Raw genomic sequence first — 25,512 nt, 5'->3', positions numbered from 1 at the left:
CACACCAGCCAAAAAATACGTAATGAAGAAGAAAAAAACATATCTATGTCGCATGGGACTACAAGTCGCACATTTTAGGGGACGGGATGATTTCGGTTGTCATTGAAGTCCAGGCTTTGTCGATCCATTCAATGACTTCCAGGAAAGTTACATGGTGCACCCTCCCAGTTGCTGTGAAGTTGTGTTCTCCATCCCCACTTTCCGCCAGTCCCTCACAAGTTTCTCGCTCACTCCAAACTTTTTTTACTGCTGCTCAATTACCGTTTTCGGCTGCATATTTCACTACTTGCAGCAGGATAGCGGCAGGAGACATGCGCAGTAGGGCGCCAAGTGACAGTGGTACAGTAGTAGCAGATACTGACACACAAGCCTAGAGCGCCCTCTCGCGGCTCACAGTGTGAAAATTTTAATGTATAAGTTGCACCAGGAGAATAAGTCGCAGGAAACACCCATAGTCCGAAAAATACGGTTAGTGTTTTATGTAAAATTAAGTACAGAAATTTCCCATTATATAGGCCACCCTTGTTTGGAAGATTGCCCTTATGTAATCTTTATGTACTTTCCATTTTTGATTCACTCTTTGTGCAGCCTTTTTAAATAGTTTGATTTAATAAAAGTTATTACTATAATAATACTTTAATTGTATATAATCTTGCAGTACCTCTTCCTTTAAACATGACTTCTCTGATCTATTAATAGTACATAAATAGGGAGGACTGAAAAAAACATTAAACATTAGAGCTGTTGGCCTTTAGTGTTTTAGTCAATCAGTTGATCTGTCATTCGACCAAATTTTGCATTTGTCGACTAATCATTTTATTTAGATTATACAGTTTTATATGGGACAAGAACTGAAAAGAGAGGAGAATGAGTGAGTGAGCTGAAGATTTGGTATTTTTTGTATTTATAATATGCAGCTAATCACAAGTTTCCTCTGTCTTTATATAAATACAAACAGCTTCCTTGTACTTTTTTGTATAGAAATAGCTGTTTATGCATGAACTCCCCCTGCAGGTGTAGTCTTGTGAGTGCAGTTTGGGTCTGATACACAAAGATATGTACTGTAATCATTTTGAGAGCTTTTGTCACACCCCGTTTTTAGTCTATTACTAAATGATCAGCAGGACATGTCTTAAATCGACCAAGAATTTCTTTAGTCAACTACTTCCCTGTTAAAGTTGCACTATGTAACTTCTAAGGTGGAGGGCCTGCTACTTGCTTGTCTCCATGAAGATGTTATTTCTTTGCCTGGAATGTTCCACAGTAGGGCATTAAACATATCTCCCTTGCAGTTGTTCAATTGCAGGTGTTTTATAGCTTAACAATATCTTACAAAACATGAATTCTTATTATGTGCAGGCTAGCTTCTCCATAGATTTTGACCATTAAATTGCAAAACGGTAATATCAGTCAAGTGATGGTCCCTACACCAGAAAAGCTACACAGTGGACCTTTAAACAAATTAAAATGAATGCCCCTGTGTTTTCTTCAGGCGACCAGAGAGGTGATAGAGAGAGAGGCTCCAGGAATGGCTCTGGCTATGTTAATGGGATCTCTCAATGTTACACCTCTGGGCATGCTATCCAGGTAAAAATGTACTATCTCAAATTCTTAAGCAAAATACATTCTTTAGTATTGTACATTTGTCTATCTGTATATCTGATTTAATTAATTCTCTAACAAACTGTCTTTGCTTCTCTAATTTGCAGGCCTGTGTGTGGCATTCGTGGTAAAACTCTGATCATCAACCTCCCAGGGAGCAAGAAGGGCTCCCAGGTACTGTAATGCGTTTAGTTATTTGTGGTGTCTAAGAATAGCTCTTCAGTTTAACATCACGATTAGACTTAAATTCTTGCTTTTATCTTAGTGTTGTGTCTTGCCCAAGGACACAAAAACAACATGCAAGGCCAGTAGTGGCTATCAAACAGCCACTGCCACTTTGAGCTCTAATTTAGTCCAGATGTAGACTTGGTTTGGTTCTGCTGGTGCTGGTTTAGTCCTGGTCTAGTCCAGATTTTGTTCCAATGTTTGTACCAATTTTTATATAGTGTGTGCGTAAGTGGTTCAAGGAAGGTTGCCAGTTAAAATCCAGCTCCAATCAGTATATAAACTTGGGACAGCCACCTACCTTAAGTTTGAATGTGATGGGCGGTAGTCTGATTTGCTTAACCATTGCGTAATGTTAACCTGTTTTAACCCATATCTGAACTTTGAATCATATTGTTGATTTAATAATTAAGCATTTATTATCAGATTTTTGTCATCATAAATGAGGTCACCGTGATTTGTAGTGTGATAAATACCTACCCACAACATCCAGATTAGGTCTAAACCATAGACTGTATATATAAATGGACATTGCTAAACCACTAGCAGCCACGTTCCAAATAGGAAGTGAGCATGGGCATACTTCCTGCTCCATCGACTCGGGCTCCAATTCACTTTACACTGAAAAACTGAAAAATATTCATATTAACTCATTCTACATGATCCTGGTGTTTTTGTTTTTATTTTGCTGTTTTGTTCATAAATCAATTACTATTCCTAATATGGAACTTGGCTCCAAATTCACCCCTGCTAGCTGCTAGCCTTGTGAGCTTCATTTGACTAGAGTCGGACACTATGGGTGACGTCATACTCCCTTTCCCTGCATTCTATTGAATGTCGGTAGTCAATATATACGAGTCAGTTCTCGTGACATCTGTTGTAAAAGCGTTCCATTGCAACAGTTAGGGAACATATGGATGCTCGAGAAAGTATAATGCAATATCAGATATTGCTATCTCCTGTTAATAAATATTCTGTTATTTAACATTGGCCCTCGGCTATTCAATTATGGCAGTTTGACTATTATATGTCCAGGAAAAAAAACTTCTGTCTACTGTCAAATGATGTGAAAGAAAGTCTAAATGTCACTACAAAGTTTTTAGGAGACATTTTCTCTACGAATACACAACTTCACATATCAAACCAACCAAATCGGTCTGGCACCAAACTAGCCCGAGTTTGTGTTTCGGAACCCCGATTTGATTGGCCATTCCATTGCACTTTCTCGAGGTGAAGGTCATTACACTGAGTCCCGAGCACAATAGATTGCAGCATTAGTCCATTTCTTTATACAGTCCGTGGTCTAAACTGGGAAACAGTGAGACTAGACCAGGCTTAAACCAGGACTGGAACATGATCCAACTAAATCCATTTCAGATCTAAAAAACTCTATTCTCAAACTAGGACCAAACCAGGCCTAAAGTGAATGCAGCTAAAGCACCATTGTTCTTCTTCAGGAGTGTTTCCAGTTCATCTTACCCGCTCTGCCCCACGCCATCGACCTGCTGCGTGAGGCCAACGTCCGGGTGAAGGCCACACACGCAGCCCTGGAGCAGCTGCCCTCGCCCCTGTCCAACACCCACAACAACGCGCACAACAGCACCCACACCATGGAGAGGGGCACCCAGTGTGAGGAAGAGGAGGAGGAGGAAGAGGAGCGCCGCCGAGGAGGACGCCACGCGCACAATCACCATCACCATCACCACCACCACCAGCACGGCTCCTCCCACATCACTGCTGCCGCCATCGCTGCAAAGGTAAATAAAGCTAATGCTGCTAAGCTAAAGGTAATCACTCCCAAGGTAAACAATACTAATGCTGCTAAGCTAGAAGAACTATGGTCCCTGCAAAGGTAAAAGATGCTAATGCTACAAAGCTAATTATAATCGCTGCAAAGGTAGACAGTGCTAATGCTGCTAAGCTAATTTTAACAGCTGCAAAAATGAATGATGCTAATGTGGCTAAATGAATTATTACCCTCGCAAATGTAAACAATGCTAATGCTGCTAAGCTAATTGTAATCGCTGCCAAGGTAAATGTTGCTAATGCTGCTGAGCCAACTATGGCCACTTTTACATCATGTTTTTTTTATTTCTGAATTAATTGTTCTGAATTAAATAGTTCAGAATTAAAATAATCTCCATTGAGTTTACATGGAAATAATAATTCCAAATTGAGGTTTACATGGAAAACTTGTTAAATCACCTTCATTTAATTCCACTCAACATCTGAGGGTTGGGAAGGATTCTGATTGGACAGGGGGTGCACGAACGTATTTATGTCTATCAGAAGAAAACACACTTTAGCTTGCTATGGGCTTTTTTGCATGGCTCTATAATTAAAACTGGATAAGGCACTCCCCTTCTGTCCCGGCTCGAGACTGACTAGTGGCCGCTCCAGGTACTGCAGCTCCTGGGAGCTTGGGCCCAGAAACAATTCTCCCATAAAAGCACAATGCATTTTTTGGGAATTCAAACTGCCCGTGTTTGGCTGACAGAGCATCGACAACTTTCATTAAGGTGGATTTTGTAGGGATTCTTTTCAATTTTCACAACATAAACTTTTAAAGTTTTTTAAATCCTCAAAGCGCCTAAAAGTTAACTTTGTAAAAGTTAGCCTAGCTCCGCTCTGAGCCCACACTAGCTCCGCTCTAGCAGCTCTCGCTCTGATTGGTCCAGAGGTCACATGGGTGGGAGGCGCTAGCCTCTATTGAGGAAGTAAATATGAAAGTGAAAAAAATTTTTGGGCCCATGCACCACTAAGCACAGGCCACTGAAAACAATACAGCGTCACCTTGGATTCATCTTCCAGATTTTATTATAGTTCTGTGCTTTTTTTGTCATCTCAGTTTGTCGTTACGCCATGATACAAACTTTTTTCGCAGTCGTTCCAATGCAAGCCAACGAGCATGCGCTGAACAACCAAAAATTATTTTTAAGAATAAACGTTTACATGATTGAAGAATAAATTAATTCGGCTTCAAAATCAGAATAAACCCCCCAAAACCAACCACCCATTATTCGGAAATAAGTTTAATTCCAAATAATTATTTTCATTGGGAATTAAATGTTTACATCGTCTTTTTAAAGCTGAATTAATTTTTATCCAGAAGTAAATTATTTTTATTTGATTTGATTTGATTAAAGCTCTCATGTAAACGTGGCATATGAGTGCTGCAAGATAAACAATGCTAATATCGCTATGATACCTATAAGAAGTATGATCCCTGCAAAGGTAAACAATGCTAATGCTGCTAAGCTTACTATGGTCACTGCAAAGGTAAATGATGCTAGTGCTAAGCTATTTATTGTTGCTGCTAAGGTAAACAGTGCTAGTGCTGCTAAGCAGAATATGGTTGCCAGTTCAGTTTTTTTGTGCCAAACCAGTTATGCCATACTACAGCCACTTTTCATTGGGGCTATGCTAGTAAATGTTGATTTGGAAATGTTTGTAAATGTTGAATGTTTATTCACTATCAGGTGAAGGTCATGGTTCGCATTAGGGAGAAGTGTTTTGTTTAAGTTTAGGGCTCAGGAAGAGGTAATGTTGTGTAAAAATAGATGGAAGAAATCTCAAAAATAATCTATTGTAAAAACTGTCAAAATTTGGACTAAAAATTGGGTTTAACTTCCACCCATAAAAACGGGAAGTGGAAATTGGGAAGGTTGCTCTTCTCCATAGGCTTCTTTCCATTATTTCCTGGATGGGATTTAGAGCTGAGGAATCGAGGAGCTTTGAGGAGGTGAGCGATGAGAAGTGGGATGTGCCCGCTGTCCACCGTAGAGACACAGAAGAAGGACTTGTGATGGGGCTGGAAACTGGATAAAAGTTTAATGAATGTAGTGGAGAAAGTGGGACACTGCAGCACAAAGCCACAACTAAAAGGCTAAGAGCTATTTATAACAATACTACTACAAGATTGTTTGTACTTGAGTGTAACAAAATAGGCACTGAAGTCTCACCTTAATATTGGTGGTTTACAGTTCCTAGATTGAGATGAAGTTATACTACCAATTCCAGGACAGCTTTCCCTATTGATAACATTGCATTTTGCCATGAGATATCTTAAAGCTAAATTGTTTCACAAATGTTGGACCTGATCATTTCCTTTAGTAATTAGTCCCAGAGTGAATTGTTTATTATGACAAAAATTTCATCCAACTTCATCCATTAAAGGTTCACTGTGTAACCTTTTGGGGACTGTTACCTGCTTTTTTCTATGGATGCTCTGTGTGGAATGTTTCACATCATGACGTTAAACAGTTCTACCTTTCATTTATTCAATTGCGTTGGTTTTATAACTCACAATTAGGGATGGGTGTGATTAATCGATTAATCGATAATTGATCATTAAGAATTTCGTCGATTACGTTAATTTTAATCGACAAACCGAATGTAGGTTGCTGTGCGTAGCGTGACCAAACAGAGGTCTGTACATGTAGCTCTCTGCACTCAGAAGGAGCGAACAAACACAAACATTCGGTGAGTCTGCAGCGTACCGAAGCACAAATGCGTATTTAACGATGATTTGTACAAGAAATTCCACGCTTTCCGTTGCGTTCGGGACAAGTGGGAGTCCTTGTGCACAGTGTACAAAGCAGGAACATATGTTTCGGTGTCCAGTGGGAAAAAGCTTTGCCAGGTGAGAGTCGCGCAATGTCGATGACGAGTTCCCACCTCCCATCCCCCGTACGGTGTCCTGGTATTGACAAACGCAAATATGGTAACACTAACCTGTATTCCACTGAATCATGTCTTTTAATCCGACAGAAATTGACAGAATCAGCGCACAAGAGCTGTAGTTTTACCTTCGCTGAGTTTATGCAAATTAGTGATGCGGTTTTAAGTTTCGTTTCTGTGAGAGTTGCGCAAAACTGAATTAAACACATTATAATGTCAAACGGGCTGATGTGGCTCTAGAGTCGTTACAGTTTATATGTCGTAAAGTTGAATTTATTTATGCAGATTAGTAGTGCAGATAGTAATAATAATGATGATCATTTTAATATAAACACGTTAATGATTAATCGATAATTGATCGTTAATTCTTCCGACGATCGATTAAGAAAATTTCATCGAATGCCCATCCCTACTCACAATACCTACAAAAACAGGCATTCTGACTGTGAGCGGGGTTGCTTCTCCACAGATCTGACCCTGTAACTTGGCCTGGTTTGGTCTCCATGAAGATACAAAGGTGTAATACCGTACTGTGAAACATTCCAGACAAAGCAATAACATCTCAGTGGAGAAAAGCATTTGACAGACTCTCCACCAGAAAATTTACTCAATGCGTCTTTTTAAGGGGAAAAAATTTTTAATTCTAGTCTACCACAACTGTGCAACAACAAAACTAATCTTTAAAGAAATTGCAAAAAGATTTCTAAATAAGTAAAAAAACACACAAGGTACAAATTAAGGCTGCAACTATTATTTTAGAATTTTTGGCATTGATTTTAGTGTCTGTTTAGTCAACAATTATGATGAGCAATGATTTTAATAGTAGTTATATTCAAGATCTGTATATGGGTTTGTATTACGTTCAACATAAGCCTCCCTACATTAGCACAATCCATACCATATAATAAAACGGTAAAGATCATACACTATGATTTTCAAATTTGTTGCATTCCTATACTATGAACACTTTATTTTTCTTTATCAAATTATTTCATTTTTTGTTATTTATTTTGTATTTTGTCATTTAAATACATTCATAGTTCACCTCTCCCTCTCATTGCATTATCCTGTTTGTCTATTTTCTGTTTTGTGGATGTCAGTAATGCATGTGTATCCCCATCAGACCAGTCATGCTGTGGTTATGGCTAAGGGCGCCCCCTACCTGCCCGGCACCACACCTGCACCCACTCATTTTACCTGCTCCTGTAACCACGACGACCAGGTGAGACATCACATGACCCGCCCTCCTTCTCTCCTCTCATTGGTCATTATCAACCCCACACTTCCTGTTCTTGCCAAAAGTGTTCTGTTTTCAGTGAGTTTTATTTCTATGCAACTATGTTTTGAATTTAGTTTTGACATTTTAAAGGTGCATTGTGTAACTTTTCTGATTGAGGGTCCATCAAATGCGTTTCTACATGGAGATGTTATTGCTTTGTCAGGAATTTCACAGTATGGGATTAAACCTTTCTATCTTCATGGAGACCAAACCAGACCAAGTTACAGGTCAGATCTGTAGAGAGGCAACCCCACTCACAGCCAGAAGAGCTTTAAAAACACCTGCAATTTCATAAAGAACTGTTTGTCATACTGTGGAACTTTCTAGGCAGAGCAATGACATATCCATAGAAACAGGTGATAGAGGTTACACAATGCTCCTTTAAAGTCTTGAATATGTTCTAATGATTAAAACCAGTTCATTTATTTAAGGCATGGAAACTACAATTTGTCCTAAACTGTTTTGTTGCCACTGGAATGCAGTTTGTAGATGTGATGGCTCTTTACTTCACTGCAAACCAAACATTTTTAATTGAGTTTAAATTAAAACCTCTCAGACACATAGATCTGTTTGTATACAATATTCCAGATATTATTACAGCTACCACAATGAAGTTGTATCTTATTTTTAATAATTTTGCTACATCTTTATCAAATTTCTAACTAAATATTTTTATTGTCAGGTTTGTTCACTCGCACTGCAAAAAAGGAATATTTACAGTACACAGTTAAAATGACAGTGCAGCCTGGTAATTTCATTGCACAAGATGTAAAACATTCACAATACTGGTCAGAAAATGGCTACTTTCTAATATTATACCAAAATTCTGTTTATTTATTTTAATTAGGACAGTGCATATTAATCAAATGTGTAAAAAGCAGTTTCAGCAAAAAAAAAAATTGTGAAAGGCTTATTACAAAATTATTACAACAGCAGACATAGATTACCCATCTATGTCCCAAGTAGTGAAGTCTTCAAATTAAATATTGATTGTGTTGCTAATAAACTCATAAATACCTTTTTCCTGTTTACCTTCTTGTTTTGACTCTCTTAATGAATGAAGCATAATGAACTCCTTGCTTTGGGTTGCCAGATTCAAATTTTTACAGCTAGTGGCATCCCAGATGAAGTTATACTTGTCATTTTATCTGATCTAGATTTTCCCTTTTTGCAGTGCACTCACAATGTATTTTATAAACAGTTCTGTTCTGAAAGCCACATTTAGTTATTTTTAGTGAATCTAGTTTTTAGATAAGTTCCCACTGAAGAGCCCTGTGCAGCGTTGGCCTGTAGCACTAAGTGCGTTTGTGTGTGTATGTGTCTGGTTGTGTGTAGATCCCGGATTCGATCATTTCGCGAGGCGTTCAGGTGCTTCCTCGAGATTCGGCCTCTTTAAGCTCCACCCCCTCTGAGTCTCCACGGGCAACACAGGCCACCTCCCGCCTGTCCACCGCCTCATGCCCCACCCCCAAGGTACACACAGCACCCAACAGCACCCCAAACACAGCACCCAACAGCACCCAAAAACATCACAGCACCAACTCACACACCACATGAATCAAAGACAGTAATCTACCCCCTCCTTTCTCAAAATCTGTCTATAATGTAAAAATAAAAGTAGATGAAAATTTTTTAATTGCCGAGATTTGAATTAGCATCAAACCATCCTATAAGCTAATTTAGTCTCGGGACTTGTGTGCTTTTTGAATTGAATGGGAATGAATGGGACTTTAGGATTTCTTGAACGTCATTGAACTGTCTTCAGTTGTGATTCATAGAAAAATGTCCCAAAAACATGTTTTAGGTACCAGGCTGTAGCATTTATACTGGTTTAGTTTTTATTTGCACACTTGTCTAATCAGTCCATTATATCATAAACAATAACTGAAAGTATGTTTACAAAGTACCAATTTTTTTTATTTTATGCAACAAAAGAAAAGTGATTTAAAAGTATTTTTTCACATGACAAATACTGTAGAAAAGTAAAATGTCATCAGTTTTTACAAACTGCTTTGATGTCAATTGAACTTCCATTATTTTAGTTCAACTAAACCTCAGTGTTTCTGAATGACAGTATTTTAAAATACATTTCTGTGAAGGGTGCGTTCACACTTTGCATATACACCACACCAAAATCAAGACTGAACTGGTCGTAAACCAGGACTAGGCCGGGACTAGACCAGGACTAGACCAAGTCTACATCAGGTCTTAACTGGGACCAAACCAGTCCAAGTGTGAACGCAGCCTTAGAGTAATTCTTCCCACATATTTAAACCACACACTCTGTCCAAATGCAGCCTCTGTATCTGTGTGCAGGTTCAGTCTCGATGTGGCAGCAATGAGAACATTCTGAGAGCCAGTAAGTTCAGTAAGGGACATTTTGTTTTCTCTCAAACACATACCCCCCCTCAGTTTGGTGCTTCTGTGATGTTTGACTCCTCTCTCCTCTCTCAGGTCACAGTGCAGTGGACATCAGTAAAGTAGCGCGTCGTCACCGTATGTCCCCCTTCCCGTTGACGTCGATGGACAAAGCGTTTATCACTGTTCTGGAGATGACGCCCATTCTGGGGGTCGAGGTCATTAACTACAGAGGTGAGTCCCAATGTCTGCCTGGGTCTGTGTGCACTTTGAATTTACTGTAGCTTTGAAAGTTAAGAACACATACTGTGCTTGTGTCTGCTCTATAGTTATAATCTACACCATCATTGTGTCGTAATTTGCACATTTTAAATCTCAATATTCATCTAAAACAACTTTACAAAAAAACAAATCCACAACAAAGTGCATAGCTGCACATCACACCAGCAAGTAAAGGATTTTTTTCTTTTCATTTGTGCTAAAGTTAACTTTGTGATGCTGCTGAATCCTACGAGTATCACCGATTAAGGAAATTAAGGAAATACAGTTGTAGACTGAAGTAGGTACAGAACAGTAGGTACAGAGCAATAGGTACAGAGCAAGTCAATTACAGGTGTCTATCTTGGTCAAAATAGCCCGAGAATCGTGCAGTACTCAGGTGGTGTCACCTGTTTGTCTCCATGGAGATCGATATGTGTAATGCCATACTGTGGAATATTCCAGGCAGACAGACTGCACGTTAATAGCCACCTTAGTTAGTTCCTTAATGCAGGGTTTATGTTAGGGCTGGGCGATATGGATCAAAAAATATATCTCGATATATTTTGCTATATCTCGATATACGATATATATCTCGATATATGTTTAAGAAAAAATAACCCCCTAAAACTGAAAACTGCAAAAACAAATCTGCCAAATTCCACAAGGTCTTTTTTTTTTTTTTTATTAAAGTGTAAGAGTTCGGCAGTTCATATAGGAACATTTAAGATGACAGAAAATCCTTGATTACATAAATAATAATTTAACTGTAAAATAAAAGAAATAATAAATATTTCCTTCTTTTCATTCATAAATAAAACAACTCAACACAAGCTTATCTTTGTATTAACTCTGTTATCCAGAACATAATCATAACCGTGAGCTCCTTCAGCAGAAGAAGCTCAGGATGTTCCTTATTTTAACAGATCCATGTTATTATCCAGCAGTAAGGAGCTCTGAGTTTTCCCACAATCCACTGCAGACCAAACCCAACGTTTCCAAACACTTTTGTACAAGTGACACTGCAACAGATTATTCATTAAAATCTTCTGCATAAATAAACTTTACAATATATAAAGCATAACGACTCTAGAGCCACATCAGCCCATTTGAGAAAATAATGTGTTTAATGCAGTTTTGCGCACGTGTGTTTACATTTTACAGAAACAAAACTTAAGCACATGGCTCATTTGCATAAACAGCACTTCTCATGCAGCTCAGCTCGTTTAGCTTCTTTTGGACTAAAGGACGCGACTCAGTGGAATATGAGGATGTGCTGCTGGTGGTTTTGTCTGTAAATGGTGGAAAAGGTTCGTGGTGCTTGAAGCTTTTCACTGGCACCAACTTTCGGCGTTCAAGGCGATACTGAGGAGTGAAGGAGACACGAGCGAACAAAATCAGGGAGGAGGAGGCGACGAGAGAGAAGACAAACAAGTGAAGCGGCCAAATCTAAATTGAATATAAACATTATATCGATATATACGATATGTCCGAATTCATATCTCGATATATTTAAAATATCGATATATCGCCCACCCCTAGTTTATGTAACACTAGCATGATAAAAAAGCAGAGGAAACTACATAGACCATGCTTCTTTGCTCCATTTTAGTACAGCTTGCTTGATAAAATTACTACTATTAAACACTTCAATCTTAATCTTTTGAAATACAATAATTACTTGGCTTGTCTGGGTATTTCTGGGAAAAAAGTTACTACAATACAATGAGCCTGCCCAAAATACCACTAATAATATTATACACTGAGTTTTGAATATTCTTAGTCCTTGATAATTGATACTGCAACTGATGTGGAGCTAATTGAATGCACTGCTCTGTCTGAAGCTTTACTCAAGTTAGGCTTCTAATCTTCTAATCTAATCTTTATTTTAACACATGAACAGGAAGAGCTGAAACTGCAACAGGTGATTTGTGCTGTTAAACCTGCCTCTCAAGCCAACAGTTTTTCATTTAGTCACTCTCACCTTTTTGTTGAAAATCAGACTCCTAAACAGGACCATGAACACTTGCATTAATCACAGGCTTGTGAAAATGCATTGTTTAAAATCCATTTTGTATTTCTTCTTGGAGTTTCACACGATCTTAAAACGCCTTAAAAAGTGTGCATTGTGTCTCCGCGGTAACTTCTCAACATTCCACCACAGACGTACACGTAGAGCACCCCCACTGCGATGTCACTGCAAAATATTGATTGGTTTTCTTGATATCTTGTGTGTTTTGTTTTGTTCAGATGGTTTGGGCCGGGTGCTAGCTCAGGACATCTATGCCAAAGACAACCTCCCTCCATTTCCTGCTTCTGTAAAAGACGGTTATGCTGTACGAGGTAAGATACAACATTACATTATAAACAGCTCTATTTGAATTGTATGAATAAGTGAGAATTAACAGCTCAGTGTCAGTATTTTAAGTGTATTGGCACATTTGGCAAACATGTAAAGAGGTGGTAAAGATTTCTCCCATTATTAAGATTTGAAAAGCATTGTTTATTCACTCCATACTTTGTGGTGGTAAGATACTCTAACCTATCACAGTGTTAAATGTGTGTGCTAAAATTATTGCCGTGCCTTTGAATTAACATGAAACATAGATTCTGTTATTTTTTGTATTGATTTTGGTAAATAAATATTCTCATCCTGAGTTTCCGACATCAGGACAGTAATTTAAGTTCTAAATAAGTTTTTAATCTTATTCTTATTGGGAAATACTGATGGGAGCATGCTTCTAGTGGCTCCAGAATCATCAGTTTTGTCCTGGTTTAGTCCTGGTTCATTTTGGTTTAGGCCTTAGGTAGTCCTGGATTACTCCAGCCTTGATCCTGCTTTGGTCCTAGTTTAGTTCTGTTTAAGTCCTGATTTAGACCTAGTGTAGTCCTGGGTTAATTGTGGTTTAGTCCTAGTGTAGTCCTGGTTTAGTCCTGTGTAGTCCTGGTTTGGCCCTGGTTCAGTCCTGGCTTAGTTTTGGTTTAGTTCTGGTTTTGTCCTGGTTTAGTTCTTTTTTAGTCCTGGTTTAGGTTTTGTGCTGGTTTAATCCTGGTTTTGTCCTGATCCAGTTCTGGTTTAGTTCTAGTGTAGTCCTGGTTTAATCCCGTGTAGTCCTGGTTTGGCCCTGGTTCAGTCCTGGCTAGGTCATGGTGTAGTCTTGGTTTAGTCCTGGTTTCTTTCTGTTTTAGTCCTGGTTTAGTCCTGATCCAGTCCTGATTTAGTCCTACTGTAGTCCTGGTTTGGCCCTGGTTCAGTCCTGGCTTAATCTTGGTTTTGTCCTGTTTCACTTCTGTTTTAGTCCTGGTTTAGGTTTAGTCCTGGTTTGGCCCGGTTCAGTCCTGGCTTAGTCTTGGTGTACTCTTGGTTTATTTCTAGTTTAGTACTGGTTTTGTCCTGGTTTAGTTCTAGTTTAGTTTTGGTCAAGTCCTGGTTTAGACTTTGTTTTTAGTCCTGGTTTAGTTTTGGTTAGTTGGATCTTGGGCCCAAAACTACCCCACAAAGTTACTACATCACCTCTTTTGTACACAACTACACCAATACTGTCTGTGGCTCTCCATACCATTATATTTGTATATCATGGCATTACTGTGTTGCCTTTTCACTGTCATGTTTCTCATTTCTATAAATAACTGCATTAACATCATGTCCATTGACCTTTAGCTGCGGATGGCCCTGGAGACCGCTTCATCATGGGGGAGTCTCAGGCTGGACAACAGGTCAGCCCTAACGCACTAACATGTGTCTAATATAGGCCAACAGAAGGGGCTAATCGTATGGCCTAATAATGTATAAATGAGTGGTTCTTAAACGTCCTATATTACGCAAAATGGTCTCTTGTGAGCTTTTAGCCTTGTTATAATGTTGATTTCCATGATGAAAGTTGCCCTGTTCCAACTTGTGATGACTTGTGTGGTAGTGTTCAAGTTAATAGTTACCTTTTACCTTTTGTTCAGTTGAGATTGGCAATTCCAGGGCTGAAATCATCCAAATGATTGAGTGGAGCACTTCCTGTGTTTTCGCATGATATCACAATGTGGAACAGAGTGTTTTCTGTTTGAGAGAAGAGCTCACCCTAAATATGCAGGATGTGTGTTAACCATGTATGAATGAAGCAACATAGAAATCCAGGTATGTTTGTGATGAGGAAACAACATTATGACATTAATCATAAAATTGCGTAATATGGGCTCTTTAAACTATGGTATGTGGATTCTTGTGCTTTTCTCATTTTTGTTTCCTTGTTTCAAAAAGTGTTAGATTTCTATTGGTTTTGTCCTGGATTGGTCTTCCCTTTATTAGTCCTAGTGTAGACCTTTTTTTTTAATACCTAGCTGATAAAGTCCTGGTTTCCACCGTATTTATTCTTAATGAAGCACTTCTGGCTCCATCACTCTGGGTCTATATCACCATGTATTGAAAAAACGTTGCCCCCTCTCTCTTTAACTGCTGCTGTCAGGCTCCTCATTTTAGTCTTAAAATGTTCGTATTAACCCACTCTGCATGATCCTAGGGTTTCCTTAAATTTCTATTACTAATATGGAACTCTGCTCTAGATTTGTCCCTATAACTTCTAGCCTTAGTACATGGTTAGGTCCTTGAATTAGTTCAGATTTTTGGCTTGATTAATGTAAACTTAATTTAGACCTTGTTGTCCAACTTTAGTCCTGGTTTAATAAATGGAAGGCAAATTTATTTTCTGAGGTGATGTGACTAGTTTGAAAATCAAAAGGATTAACATGGTATTAATTTAAATACATGTTTGTGTATATCCAGAAGTCAGACATTTACCTGTGTAACTCTGCCTGTAGCCCACTCACACCGTGATGCCGGGTCAGGTGATGAGGGTGACGACAGGAGCCCCGATCCCGTGTGGTGCTGACGCTGTGGTCCAGGTGGAGGACACAGAGCTGCTGAGAGAGTCTGAAGATGTGAGTTTTGTGCAAGAAATTCTGTCTATTAAACTGCATCAGTTTTTATTGATCTTATTTATTATTGTTAGGTATAAAACTACTATTACATTTTATCTATTTACTATTATATAACTACACCTTCATTTATAACCACTAAAGCTACTACTTTATTAATACTTTAACTTCATTTAATTAACTAATTGCCAACCCTGACTCTTTCTAGCTGAAGTAAACTGAAATATTTGACTCTCTCTGTTTGGTTTACATTGGCACTCCCTCAAAAGTACTTTTATTTTTTTAGGATAATCTCTTAATCTCTGTGTTGTTTTAGGGCACTGAGGAGCTGGAGGTGAGGATTATGGTCCAGGCTCGACCCGGACAAGACATCAGGTAAATACAGAGATTAAAGAATAGGGCTGGGAATCACAGGACACCTCCTATTTTTATATGATACCAATACCTGTATTAATGATCATTTAGCCAAAATCCAATTCATATATTGTACAACCTTTTAAAATACATACACTGCTTAAGGGTCAGTAATAAATCTCTTCATTTATTTTTACTACTTTCTAAATCATATACTTACAGAAGACATCAAATATATGAAGTAAGATATAAAGAATTATGTAGCAGAGAAAAAAGTGAAATAATTTAATAATATTGAATTTTTTGTATTTTTTTGTTCAAATCCTCCAAGTAGCTTTATCCAAAAAGAGTTATTTAACTTTTTTTCTTTATTACATCATCCTCTATATTTTGTGACATATATTTGATGTCTTCTGTATGTATATAAACTGTAGAAAGTACAAACATTGAATAAGAGGGTGTGTTCACACTTTTGACTGGTTGTGTGTATTTATATAACCTTTTTTAAGAGTTGACATACAGGTATCATGTATGATGCATCTGGCCATGGAAATGCTCTGTCTGGAATGTTCCACGGTATGGCATTAAACATGTCAAACAAACAGGTGCTGGACTTTCTACCAAAAAAGATACATAATGCACCTTTAATTGACAAACATTTCTAATTTCAAATAGATTAGACTATTGTTAGCAAAAGAATAAACGACAAATTATTTCTTTGTCCCATAAACACACTAAGGAATATCAAAACAGCCACCCCCACTCTTGAGTATCTGAGCAGACACATGTGATCCCTGTGTGTTAAACCTGTTTCTCTCCTCCCTCTCCTCCCTCCTCTCCCTCCTCTCCCTCCTCAGGCCCATTGGTCATGACATCCGCAGAGGGGAGTGTGTTCTGGCCAAAGGGACCCACATGGGCCCCTCTGAGATCGGGCTCCTAGCCACAGTCGGGGTCACAGAGGTCAAGGTGCACAAGTTCCCTGTGGTGGCTGTCATGTCCACTGGAAACGAGGTACAAACACAAAACAAGCGCACATCGTACATTTACACTTTTTTCATCTACATCAGAAATTACACAGTAGTTTAATTACATGATAAATTCAAGCTTAATAATAATAGGAAAAAGCTGATCAGATAGTGGTTAAGTATGGAAGAAATGCATAAACAGAGCAAATAAATGTTAGTATTAATAATTAACAAAATAAAATGTGAAGTTAACGATAAGCAAGTATTCATGGATATCAGTGATTCCTTCCCGATTGGAATGGGGAAAGGTCCTCACAAAATCCTTCAAAAGATGTAACATTTTTCTTTTAATTGTGTTATTTATATAACAAAAGAGGCTTGTTGCCATGCCAAATCCTTCAAATTAGGAAGAAATCCTTATGTCTAAAACCCACAAATATAATTCATTTCCAAACACCTTGACTGAAGAAAATGTAAAAATAGCATGTTTTAACTTAACTCTGCTTATGGCATTATAAATGTATATAAAAATAAAAAATGATGGCAAACAATATCTAAAATTGGGATTAGCTGTGTAAAACTGGGTTTACTGTTTTGCTATGACAACCTTAATGTTATCAAGGAAATTACCCAAAATATACTCTATGTAAAAAGGCCAGCCTGTATTCATTGTATTCAAAGTGGAAGATAGTTTTTTAATATTTACTGTCAAAATCAACTAGAAAACACTGGCATTTGTTGTTACTTCATGATAATAACCTGTTTTTGTGAAGCTGCTGAATCCAGAGGACGACCTTCATCCTGGAAAAATCCGAGACTCAAACCGCTCAACTCTTTTGGCCACGATCCAGGAGCACGGATACCCCACAATCAACCTGGGCATCGTGGGAGACAAGTACGATTCAGAGCACTTTGAATTATACAGATTTGTGTTTATTTTCGCACAAATATTTAATGTTTCTGTGTGTTTAGCCCCGATGACCTGCTCTCAGCTCTCCACGAGGGCATCAGTCGTGCGGATGTCATCATCACCTCAGGAGGGGTGTCTATGGGAGAGAAGGTACAACTCAGATCTGAAGAAAATAAACAAAACACAAAGCAAAGAATTATAACTCAAAAATCTGTATAGCTCTTGCCTCATAGTTTCACAAAATTAAAGTTTCCTACAATTTGGTTGGCCCAGAAAGGCTATAGGGATGCTGTTTAGCTACCATTTTAGATTTAGAGAGAGAAGGTGCAACTCAGATTTGAAACTGTTTGAAAAACCCAATACTGTTTTAAATGGAATAGTGATATTTTAGAACATGTTATTTAAATGTTTTCATTATTTTTTCTAAAAAATGTGTACTAAGACATTGAATATAGGTGGTTTGTGTATTGCACTTGTCTCATGTTTTTGAAATTAAAGTTTCTATAATTTGGTTGGCCAAGAATGGCTAAGGAATCAATTAACAATTTATTTAAATGTATAGTATGTAAATTTATGGAGGTGGCACGTTACCTGCATGTTTCCTTGAAAATAGAAAGTTAAACGGTACTCCATGGTAGATTAGATGGAGATGCAAGTGAGTAAGGGCGCATGTTTAGAATATTTTTTGAGTCAAATGTTGCATACTGTGGCTTTAAAAGCATATCCAGTGCCTCTTGTTGTATCATTTAAACATATATATTCCTTGTTTTTTAGGATTATCTGAAGCAGGTCTTGGACATTGACCTTCATGCTCAGATCCACTTTGGACGTGTCTTTATGAAGCCAGGGTGAGACAAACATTATAGATTTTAGATTATAATTTTTCAGATTATAATAGAATATAATTTACTCTTTTTTTCCACCCATATCTTACTCAAATCCTTTCTTTTCCAGTCTTCCTACTACCTTTGCCACTTGCGACATTGACGGAGCTCGGAAACTCATCTTTGCTCTGCCAGGTACTTTAGGAATCTTTTGGTTTTCCTTGGAATGTTTGTAGAGGTCCTTCTGTCAAGTATAATCTGTTATTTTTTGGTAAACTACTATATTGACCAGAAAACCTGACCCTCCTCACCTCTAGCCATCAAGTACACTATGGTACTTTCCTCTGTAACCCCCAAAATTATTCACACAGTACAAATGTGTTCCATAGACGGACATTTTGAAATCTTGTGTTGTTTTGTTTTGTAGGAAACCCAGTGTCTGCTGTGGTCACTTGTAATCTCTTTGTTATTCCTGCTCTGAGGAAGATGCAGGGAATTCTGGATCCTAGACCTACAATTATTAAAGCTAGGGTATGTATCAATCAATCAAGAATAACTTAAGAAGAAATGGTAGTGTAACTTAACCTGGACTAGACATGACCAGGACAAAGCAAACCAGGAAGTGCGAATGCAGCCTGATAATGGATCATTTAAGTTTCTCTAAGTCAGAACCTTTTGCTGTGTGCTTTGTAGCTTTCTTGTGACGTGAAGCTGGACCCCAGACCAGAGTATCATCGCTGTATTCTCACCTGGCACCACCAGGAGCCACTGCCCTGGGCCCAAAGCACAGGTCTGTTCGGAGGGAAATAGAAAGCATTTTAAGGGAATGGTATTTTTAAAGAAGACAAATTGCCCTTGTGTCTGCTGTATAGCAATAATCTATGACACCTGTGGAAGTTATAATTTGCACATTTTAAATCACAATATTCATCTAAAACAACAACATAAAAGAAACAAGTCTGCTGACATTGCTGTAAATATTATCACAACAAAGAGTCGGCCCCTCCAATGGATATCCACAGATCACAGTAACGAGAAGCAGATTTTTTTATTTTTATTTTTTTCATTTGTACCAAAATTACTACAAGACACTTCCAAATCCTACCCATATTACCAATTAAAATTAAAATTGAAGAAGGAAGTAAGTACAGAGCAATGGGCCTGTACTAAGTTTACTGAAACATGCAAAAATCACTCCAAATACAACTTGGAGAGTGTGCGTCAGAAAGGGAAGCAGCTATGAGATGGTTTGATTTAATAGGTGCTGGGTGGGCTTAGGCTCATAAAGGCATAAATGTGGGACCTGTGGGTTGGACATTTGGTGTACTTAGGGCTGGGTGATATGGTGATAAATAGAATCGTGATCCTATTATGCTTTGATATCCTATTTTGGTCAAATCGCCAAAATAGAATCGTGATCCTATTATGCTTTGATATCCTATTTTGGTCAAATCGCCATATCGTAATCTGAAATTTTCCCTCTTTCTCAGGTAACCAGGTGTCTAGTCGGCTAATGTCGATGCGAAGCGCCAACGGTCTGCTCATGCTGCCCCCAAAGACGGAGCAGTACGTGGAGCTGCATAAGGGAGAGGTGGTGGACGTCATGGTCATTGGACGGCTATGATGCAGGTGACAATAGATACACTATTTAAAGGAGCATTGTGTAACTTTTTCTGTCTGTCATCTGCTTATTTCTATGGATTTGCCTGGAATGTTGCACAGTATGACATTAAACAGCTCTCTGCTTTACATTTATTAAATTTTGTGGGTTTTATAGCTGAAAAATACCTAGAGAAACAGACATTCTGACTGTGAGGGGGGTCTCCTCTCCACAGATCTGACCTGTAATTTGGTCTGGTTTGGTCTCCATGAAGACAGAAAGGTTTAAAGCCATACTGCGAAACATTCCAGGCAAAGCAATAACATCTCTACGGAGAAAAGCATTTAACACACCTCCCACCAGAAAGTTACACAATGAACCTTTAAAACAAAACAAAAACAATTACACAAAATATTTACCAATCACATTTCTCCTTAGATTTAAATGTCACTCGCTACCGATTACCATGGCAGTGCCAGGACTTCCTGTCTGGACAGGAAACGGGCGGGGACAGGAAGTGATGCATGTCTACCTGGTCGCCATTAGCTGTGATGTCATATGCAACAGCCAATCGGAGCCAGCGGAGGCTGAATCCTCTTTGGTCTGCTCTGAGGAGATCACTGTATTTCAATGGAGAAAATGTGAAAAAAATATAAAATATGAGATTTATTCTGTAATATTATTATTATCCTGATGAAAATTATTATGGTTATTAATATTCTTAATTAATATTCTATTTATTATTATTATCATGGTTCTGAATATTCCCATCTTAGTAGTAACATTACCTCTTCCTAATCATTTGCTTTGTGCGTCCCCCTTTCCCGGTATAGATATAGACATATAGACCCTCTTTCCTCTACTCCTGTTATGTTTCTCTTTCTTCTCCCTTTTACTTGACCTTGATTTCTGCCTTTGCGTCCTTGTATCCAGATAAAAAAGACTGTGGTTCCCCCTCCTCCCTGCACTATCGCCACATCCGTCCTGGGACACTCAAACCCTTGACATTTTTACCGATAATCTACTAAAGAATAAGGACTTTTCTGTATCGAAGCTGCTGAACGTGTGTGCCACAAGTGAGAAAATGACTATTGCCAAAATACACGGGGGAAACCGCGAGCGATCACAGTATGAAGACCTCTCATGACTCTCCAAGAAGCCATGGCCTGTCCGTGTTGGTTAGTGGTTTAGCTTTAACACAGTGAGGAGCTAGGAAGTAGGAAATAGGAGCTAGGAGGTAGGATGCATCACAGGTTTACAATCTTAAAACCTTCCTCAGTATATTCGCAGTCTCTCTCTGGTTTAAAACAAGTGTAATTCTTAACATGCAATTTAGTCTGTTCTAATTATTGAGTTTGAGTTTTTCCACTGCAAAAATTATGATCTACATGAGTTAAAATGACTTGAAATCAGAATATATTTTTACATTTTTTTCAGGAAATTTGCTTTTTTTTTTTTTTTATTAACTTTTTCCAGAAAGAGAGTAAAACCATTTCCACTAGCTTGAATAAAATCTATAATTTCTTACCCCATATACTATTGCTTTGAAGAAGGAAAAAAAAATCATAAGAAACCAGTCAGTTGGAATGTTCCGCAGTATGGCATTAACCCTACTGTATATATATTGCATTCATTCTCTTACAGGTTTATTAATTGCCAAAATCTGACCTGTAACTTCGCCACATGCTTGTCTAGATACGTTTAAAATAGATACATTTAATGCCATACTGTGGAATATTCTAAACAAAGCAAAGACAAACCCATGGAGACAAGCTGGTATCAGACTCTCCACCAAAAAAGTACATATTGCTGCTTTAATGACAATCCTTTTCTGTATATTGATTCTAGAATACAATAATTAAGGCAATAGAATCAAATCAAGTCCTTCTAACTCATGTATTTAAGTTTGCATAGTCAGGCTAGTTTTGGTAGCGCATCCCCCAAACCATGCATTATGGTGGTGTTTCATTTTTAGGAGTTTAAAGTTTACACGAAAGAAAACAAACAAAAAAAACACCATTCTCGACCAATTGAACTTCCTCTCCTGTGAAATACCACTCAGTACCATGAAGACTCCAGGAATCGTGTGGCCTGGTAATAAAGGGACACTGGTGCTGTCTGAACGCCCGTGCACTGCAAAAAATAATGTCTAGATCAGTTACAATGATTTGAATTCAGAATATTGATTTCAGTAGTTTTTGTATGTATTAGTTAGTTAGTGTTTTTGTAGACTTATTTCAAAATTTCCAAATATTTCTGACTGGTTTCAATATTAATTTGTGTGGGCTGTGTCACTTTTCTGTTGAAAGGTCTGCCACGTGATTGTTGTCACCATGGAGATGCAGTTGCTTTGCCTTGAATGTTCTACACTATGGAAATAAACTTGGTCATCATAATGGAGACAAGTTACTAGTCAGGTCTATGGAGAAGCAAGTCTGCCCATAGTAAGAATTCATGTTTTTCAAGGTATTTTTGAGCTATGAAACACCTGTTACTGAATACAAGCAAGGGAGAAACGTTCAGTGCCATAGTGTGGAACATTCTATGCAAAGAAATAACTCCATGGAGACAAACAAGTAGCCGACACTCCACCTTAAAAGTTACATAGTGCATCTTTAAAATATATATAGTGTAATTATCATAGTTGAAAGTTTGCTTCAATTAAAACTAAAGCCAGTCAAATAGTTTAGTCAAGGACAACTATTAGACTAGTTTTAATATATTTCTCGATATTTTTCATAATTATTTGTGTTTTCAAGTTTCTTAGAATAAAAAAAATTACATTTCTTGATCTTTTCATTGACAAACATTTACTGGAAATAGTCCAATAGTCAAAATCAATTAATTTAATCAAAGGCAAATAAGTTAATTAATCACACTTTTTTTTAAAAAAAGAAAATTCAACTTAACTCTGGCAAACTTTCTTATGTTATTGACTGAAAATCTTGCTGGAAATAGTACTAAAACCAGTCAGGAATATTTTGAAACAAGCAAACTTATCTAAAACAAGTTAAAACAACTTAAACAAGATAAATATTCTGAACTCAAGTCATTTGAACTCTTATAGATAATATTTTACAGTGTAGTACAAGCTGTGAATAAAGTAAAGTGAAGACTGGGAAATCTTGAGATGAAATTATTTGCACTACGGGACAGGAGTTAGTTTTCTGCCTCTTGTCTTTTGCGAAAAACAAACTTAGACTTTTGAAAATCGAAGCTCCCCTCTCGAGGTACATTTTGGGCCTTAACCACTCCTGTAGGGATGTCACGATTACGAATTTTTGTTTTAGTTAATTATCACTGTTAGAATCATTATTAAACAGAAATATTTTGATTTTATTACTCTCACTATATACTATAAACTTTAAATTATGCTGTTTAATAGATCAGGGGTTTCCATAATATATACATAAAGATGATTACAAGATATCATATAAAAAACTAACAAACGTTAAACCAGATTTTTTTTGTTTTTATTTTTGATTATTACAAGCGCTAAAAACATTTAAAACTTACTGAAATTGAGTAGTATTTCTTTTTGAACCCTTGTATTAATAGCTCTTCATACTCTACCTATTCATGGATTTCAAGTTATGGAAAATGTTCACTGTTGCCATAGCAATTAACAATTCAAAAGAAAATGTTAATATCTGTTCTTGAAAAGTCAAAAGTCCTCAAAATGGCGATGTAATGTAACTGAAACACTTGAATTAATGTAACCAACCTAACTCAAACTTTTTATTTTAGTTGGATCACGGAAAACTAATTGCCATATTATTATTATTATTTGAAATTAATGTGTTTTTTTTTTTTTTTTTTTTTTTGTTTTTTTTTTTTAGAATATTTACAAATTGGTGCTTTGAAAATTTAATAAAATCATTTGACTGTTCAATTATTATTATTATTTTTTATAGTGCATTATCTTGGCCTATAACTTTTTTTTTATTATGATTTTTTTTTTGCATAACTATTTACATGCAACAGCTCAACAAATAATTGATTATGAACTTTAATAAAAAATCTTTAATTATTGCTTTCGGTACAGCATTGAAAAGGAAGCTTTCGTCTTCAAAATATATCCAAACGAGACTAGATTAATTACTATTGATTAATTACGATTGATCTTAATTGCGGTATTGATCGTGGCATCCCTACTGTCAGTAATGTGAAGTGTACGTGGCTCTGTGCTGGTTTGTTTTGGTTTGTGCATGTACAAAAGTCCCCCTGCCCTCTTCACTCATGTCATGTTTGCTTACTTACAGCTGGTGGTGCTATTGTGGCAGTAGATGTAGCAATGCCAATACAAAGGCAGTGCAGAAGAAGAAAACTACTAAAAGACAACAAACGCGTGAACATTACTGCCACGTTTTAAACACGATTTCAACTGTACTTAACTTTTGTGTGTGTGTGTTTGAATGATACATCTTTTCACTTTGCCTCAGTTACACTATAAAGATGTAACCGTAATATAAAAACCATACCTTATATCCATTGCCATATAGTGGGGTGGCTCACTTGTGGTGTTGATACTTTGCGGCTGATCTCGTCCACGTTCTCTGGGGCTGTGATGCTAAACGGAGGCACTGCTCTGTCTGAAGCTCTGATACTCAAATTAGACTTCAACCTGAGCTTTGTTTTAATGCAGTTAAACAAGTTTCTCACACTTAAAATTACAGTTAAACCCTTACTAGAATTAACCAACAGTTTTTCAGTTAGTCACTCTCACTTTTTTGTTGAAAATCAAACACTTAAACAAGATCATGAATGCTGGTATTCATCTCAGACTCCTGAAAATGTACTGTTTAAATCCATTTTGTATCCATTTTGTTTTCAGACAGATCTTTAAACTTGGCAGTGTTTGCTGATGTGTGCGTCGTATCACCATGGCGACTGCTGAGAAGTCCTTCGTAGAGATAAACGTAGAACACCCCCAGCGTAATGTCACTTGGCTGCAAAGTGTCAACGGTAGATTTAACATTTATACTCAAAAAATGCCTTGTTTAGCCTATAGTTCATAACATAATTGTATTTTTATGTTTTATTATAACAAATGGTCTCTATGTAGTTCACTCTTTTTATGCCACTGCAACAAAACAATGCATACTATGGTCAGAGTAGTCTTGAAAATATCCAAACAGAAAATAGAATATAAGATTTATTTAGCATTGTACTGATATTTTACATTACATTACATCCGTTTCTCTATATACTTTACGTTTTGTGTTATTTTTTACACTAATATTCATATCTCCTCACGTCACTTGAACGCACGTTGCTTTCAGGTGCTAAAAATAATTGGTTACGGTGCTTACCATTGACAATATCAACCCAAACATGTTTTAATTTTATCGATTATAGTGCGTCGTCATAGCTACAACAAAAATACCAGACTTACTTACGAACTGTTTAGCTCACTGCAATAGTTATGGATATTATTTCTAGTGTTAATCAATGACAGTGATCAGAGAAGTGCACTGTTAAACTGTAATTTTCACATTTGTAATTGTTTACCAGTTAACTTAGACCATTCA

The 25,512-nt window shown here is 37.3% G+C and overlaps 1 protein-coding gene across 2 annotated transcripts in view; it reads left to right on the top strand.

Moving 5' to 3' along the window:
• Window positions 1–23,733, top strand: part of gphna (gephyrin a) — a 30,270-nt gene extending 6,537 nt beyond the window's left edge. The window contains exons 5-24 of one of the 2 annotated variants that reach the window (XM_020928877.2): window positions 1,493–1,587; window positions 1,710–1,776; window positions 3,285–3,584; window positions 7,631–7,729; window positions 9,122–9,259; window positions 10,103–10,145; window positions 10,241–10,378; window positions 12,653–12,745; window positions 14,064–14,119; window positions 15,212–15,331; window positions 15,645–15,703; window positions 16,540–16,693; window positions 17,421–17,542; window positions 17,620–17,707; window positions 18,332–18,405; window positions 18,512–18,576; window positions 18,809–18,912; window positions 19,075–19,171; window positions 19,872–20,010; window positions 20,420–23,733. In XM_020928877.2, coding sequence (XP_020784536.2) covers window positions 1,493–1,587; window positions 1,710–1,776; window positions 3,285–3,584; window positions 7,631–7,729; window positions 9,122–9,259; window positions 10,103–10,145; window positions 10,241–10,378; window positions 12,653–12,745; window positions 14,064–14,119; window positions 15,212–15,331; window positions 15,645–15,703; window positions 16,540–16,693; window positions 17,421–17,542; window positions 17,620–17,707; window positions 18,332–18,405; window positions 18,512–18,576; window positions 18,809–18,912; window positions 19,075–19,171; window positions 19,872–20,005 — 2,046 coding nt within the window. In that variant the 3' untranslated portion in view covers window positions 20,006–20,010; window positions 20,420–23,733. Of the gene's footprint in view, window positions 1–1,492; window positions 1,588–1,709; window positions 1,777–3,284; window positions 3,585–7,630; window positions 7,730–9,121; window positions 9,260–10,102; window positions 10,155–10,240; window positions 10,379–12,652; window positions 12,746–14,063; window positions 14,120–15,211; window positions 15,332–15,644; window positions 15,704–16,539; window positions 16,694–17,420; window positions 17,543–17,619; window positions 17,708–18,331; window positions 18,406–18,511; window positions 18,577–18,808; window positions 18,913–19,074; window positions 19,172–19,871; window positions 20,011–20,419 lie in introns of both variants that reach the window. The other variant, XM_055159713.1, reaches the window with a different exon arrangement.
• The last annotated feature ends 1,779 nt before the right edge of the window (window positions 23,734–25,512 follow it).

The sequence above is a fragment of the Boleophthalmus pectinirostris genome, unplaced genomic scaffold, assembly GCF_026225935.1.
Source record: "Boleophthalmus pectinirostris isolate CB_2022bp ecotype Guang Dong unplaced genomic scaffold, ASM2622593v1 HiC_scaffold_10, whole genome shotgun sequence".
In the NCBI taxonomy this organism is placed as follows: Eukaryota; Metazoa; Chordata; class Actinopteri; order Gobiiformes; family Gobiidae; genus Boleophthalmus; species Boleophthalmus pectinirostris.
Note: the sequence above shows the minus strand (reverse complement) of the source record. Positions and strands in the feature narration are given on the sequence as shown.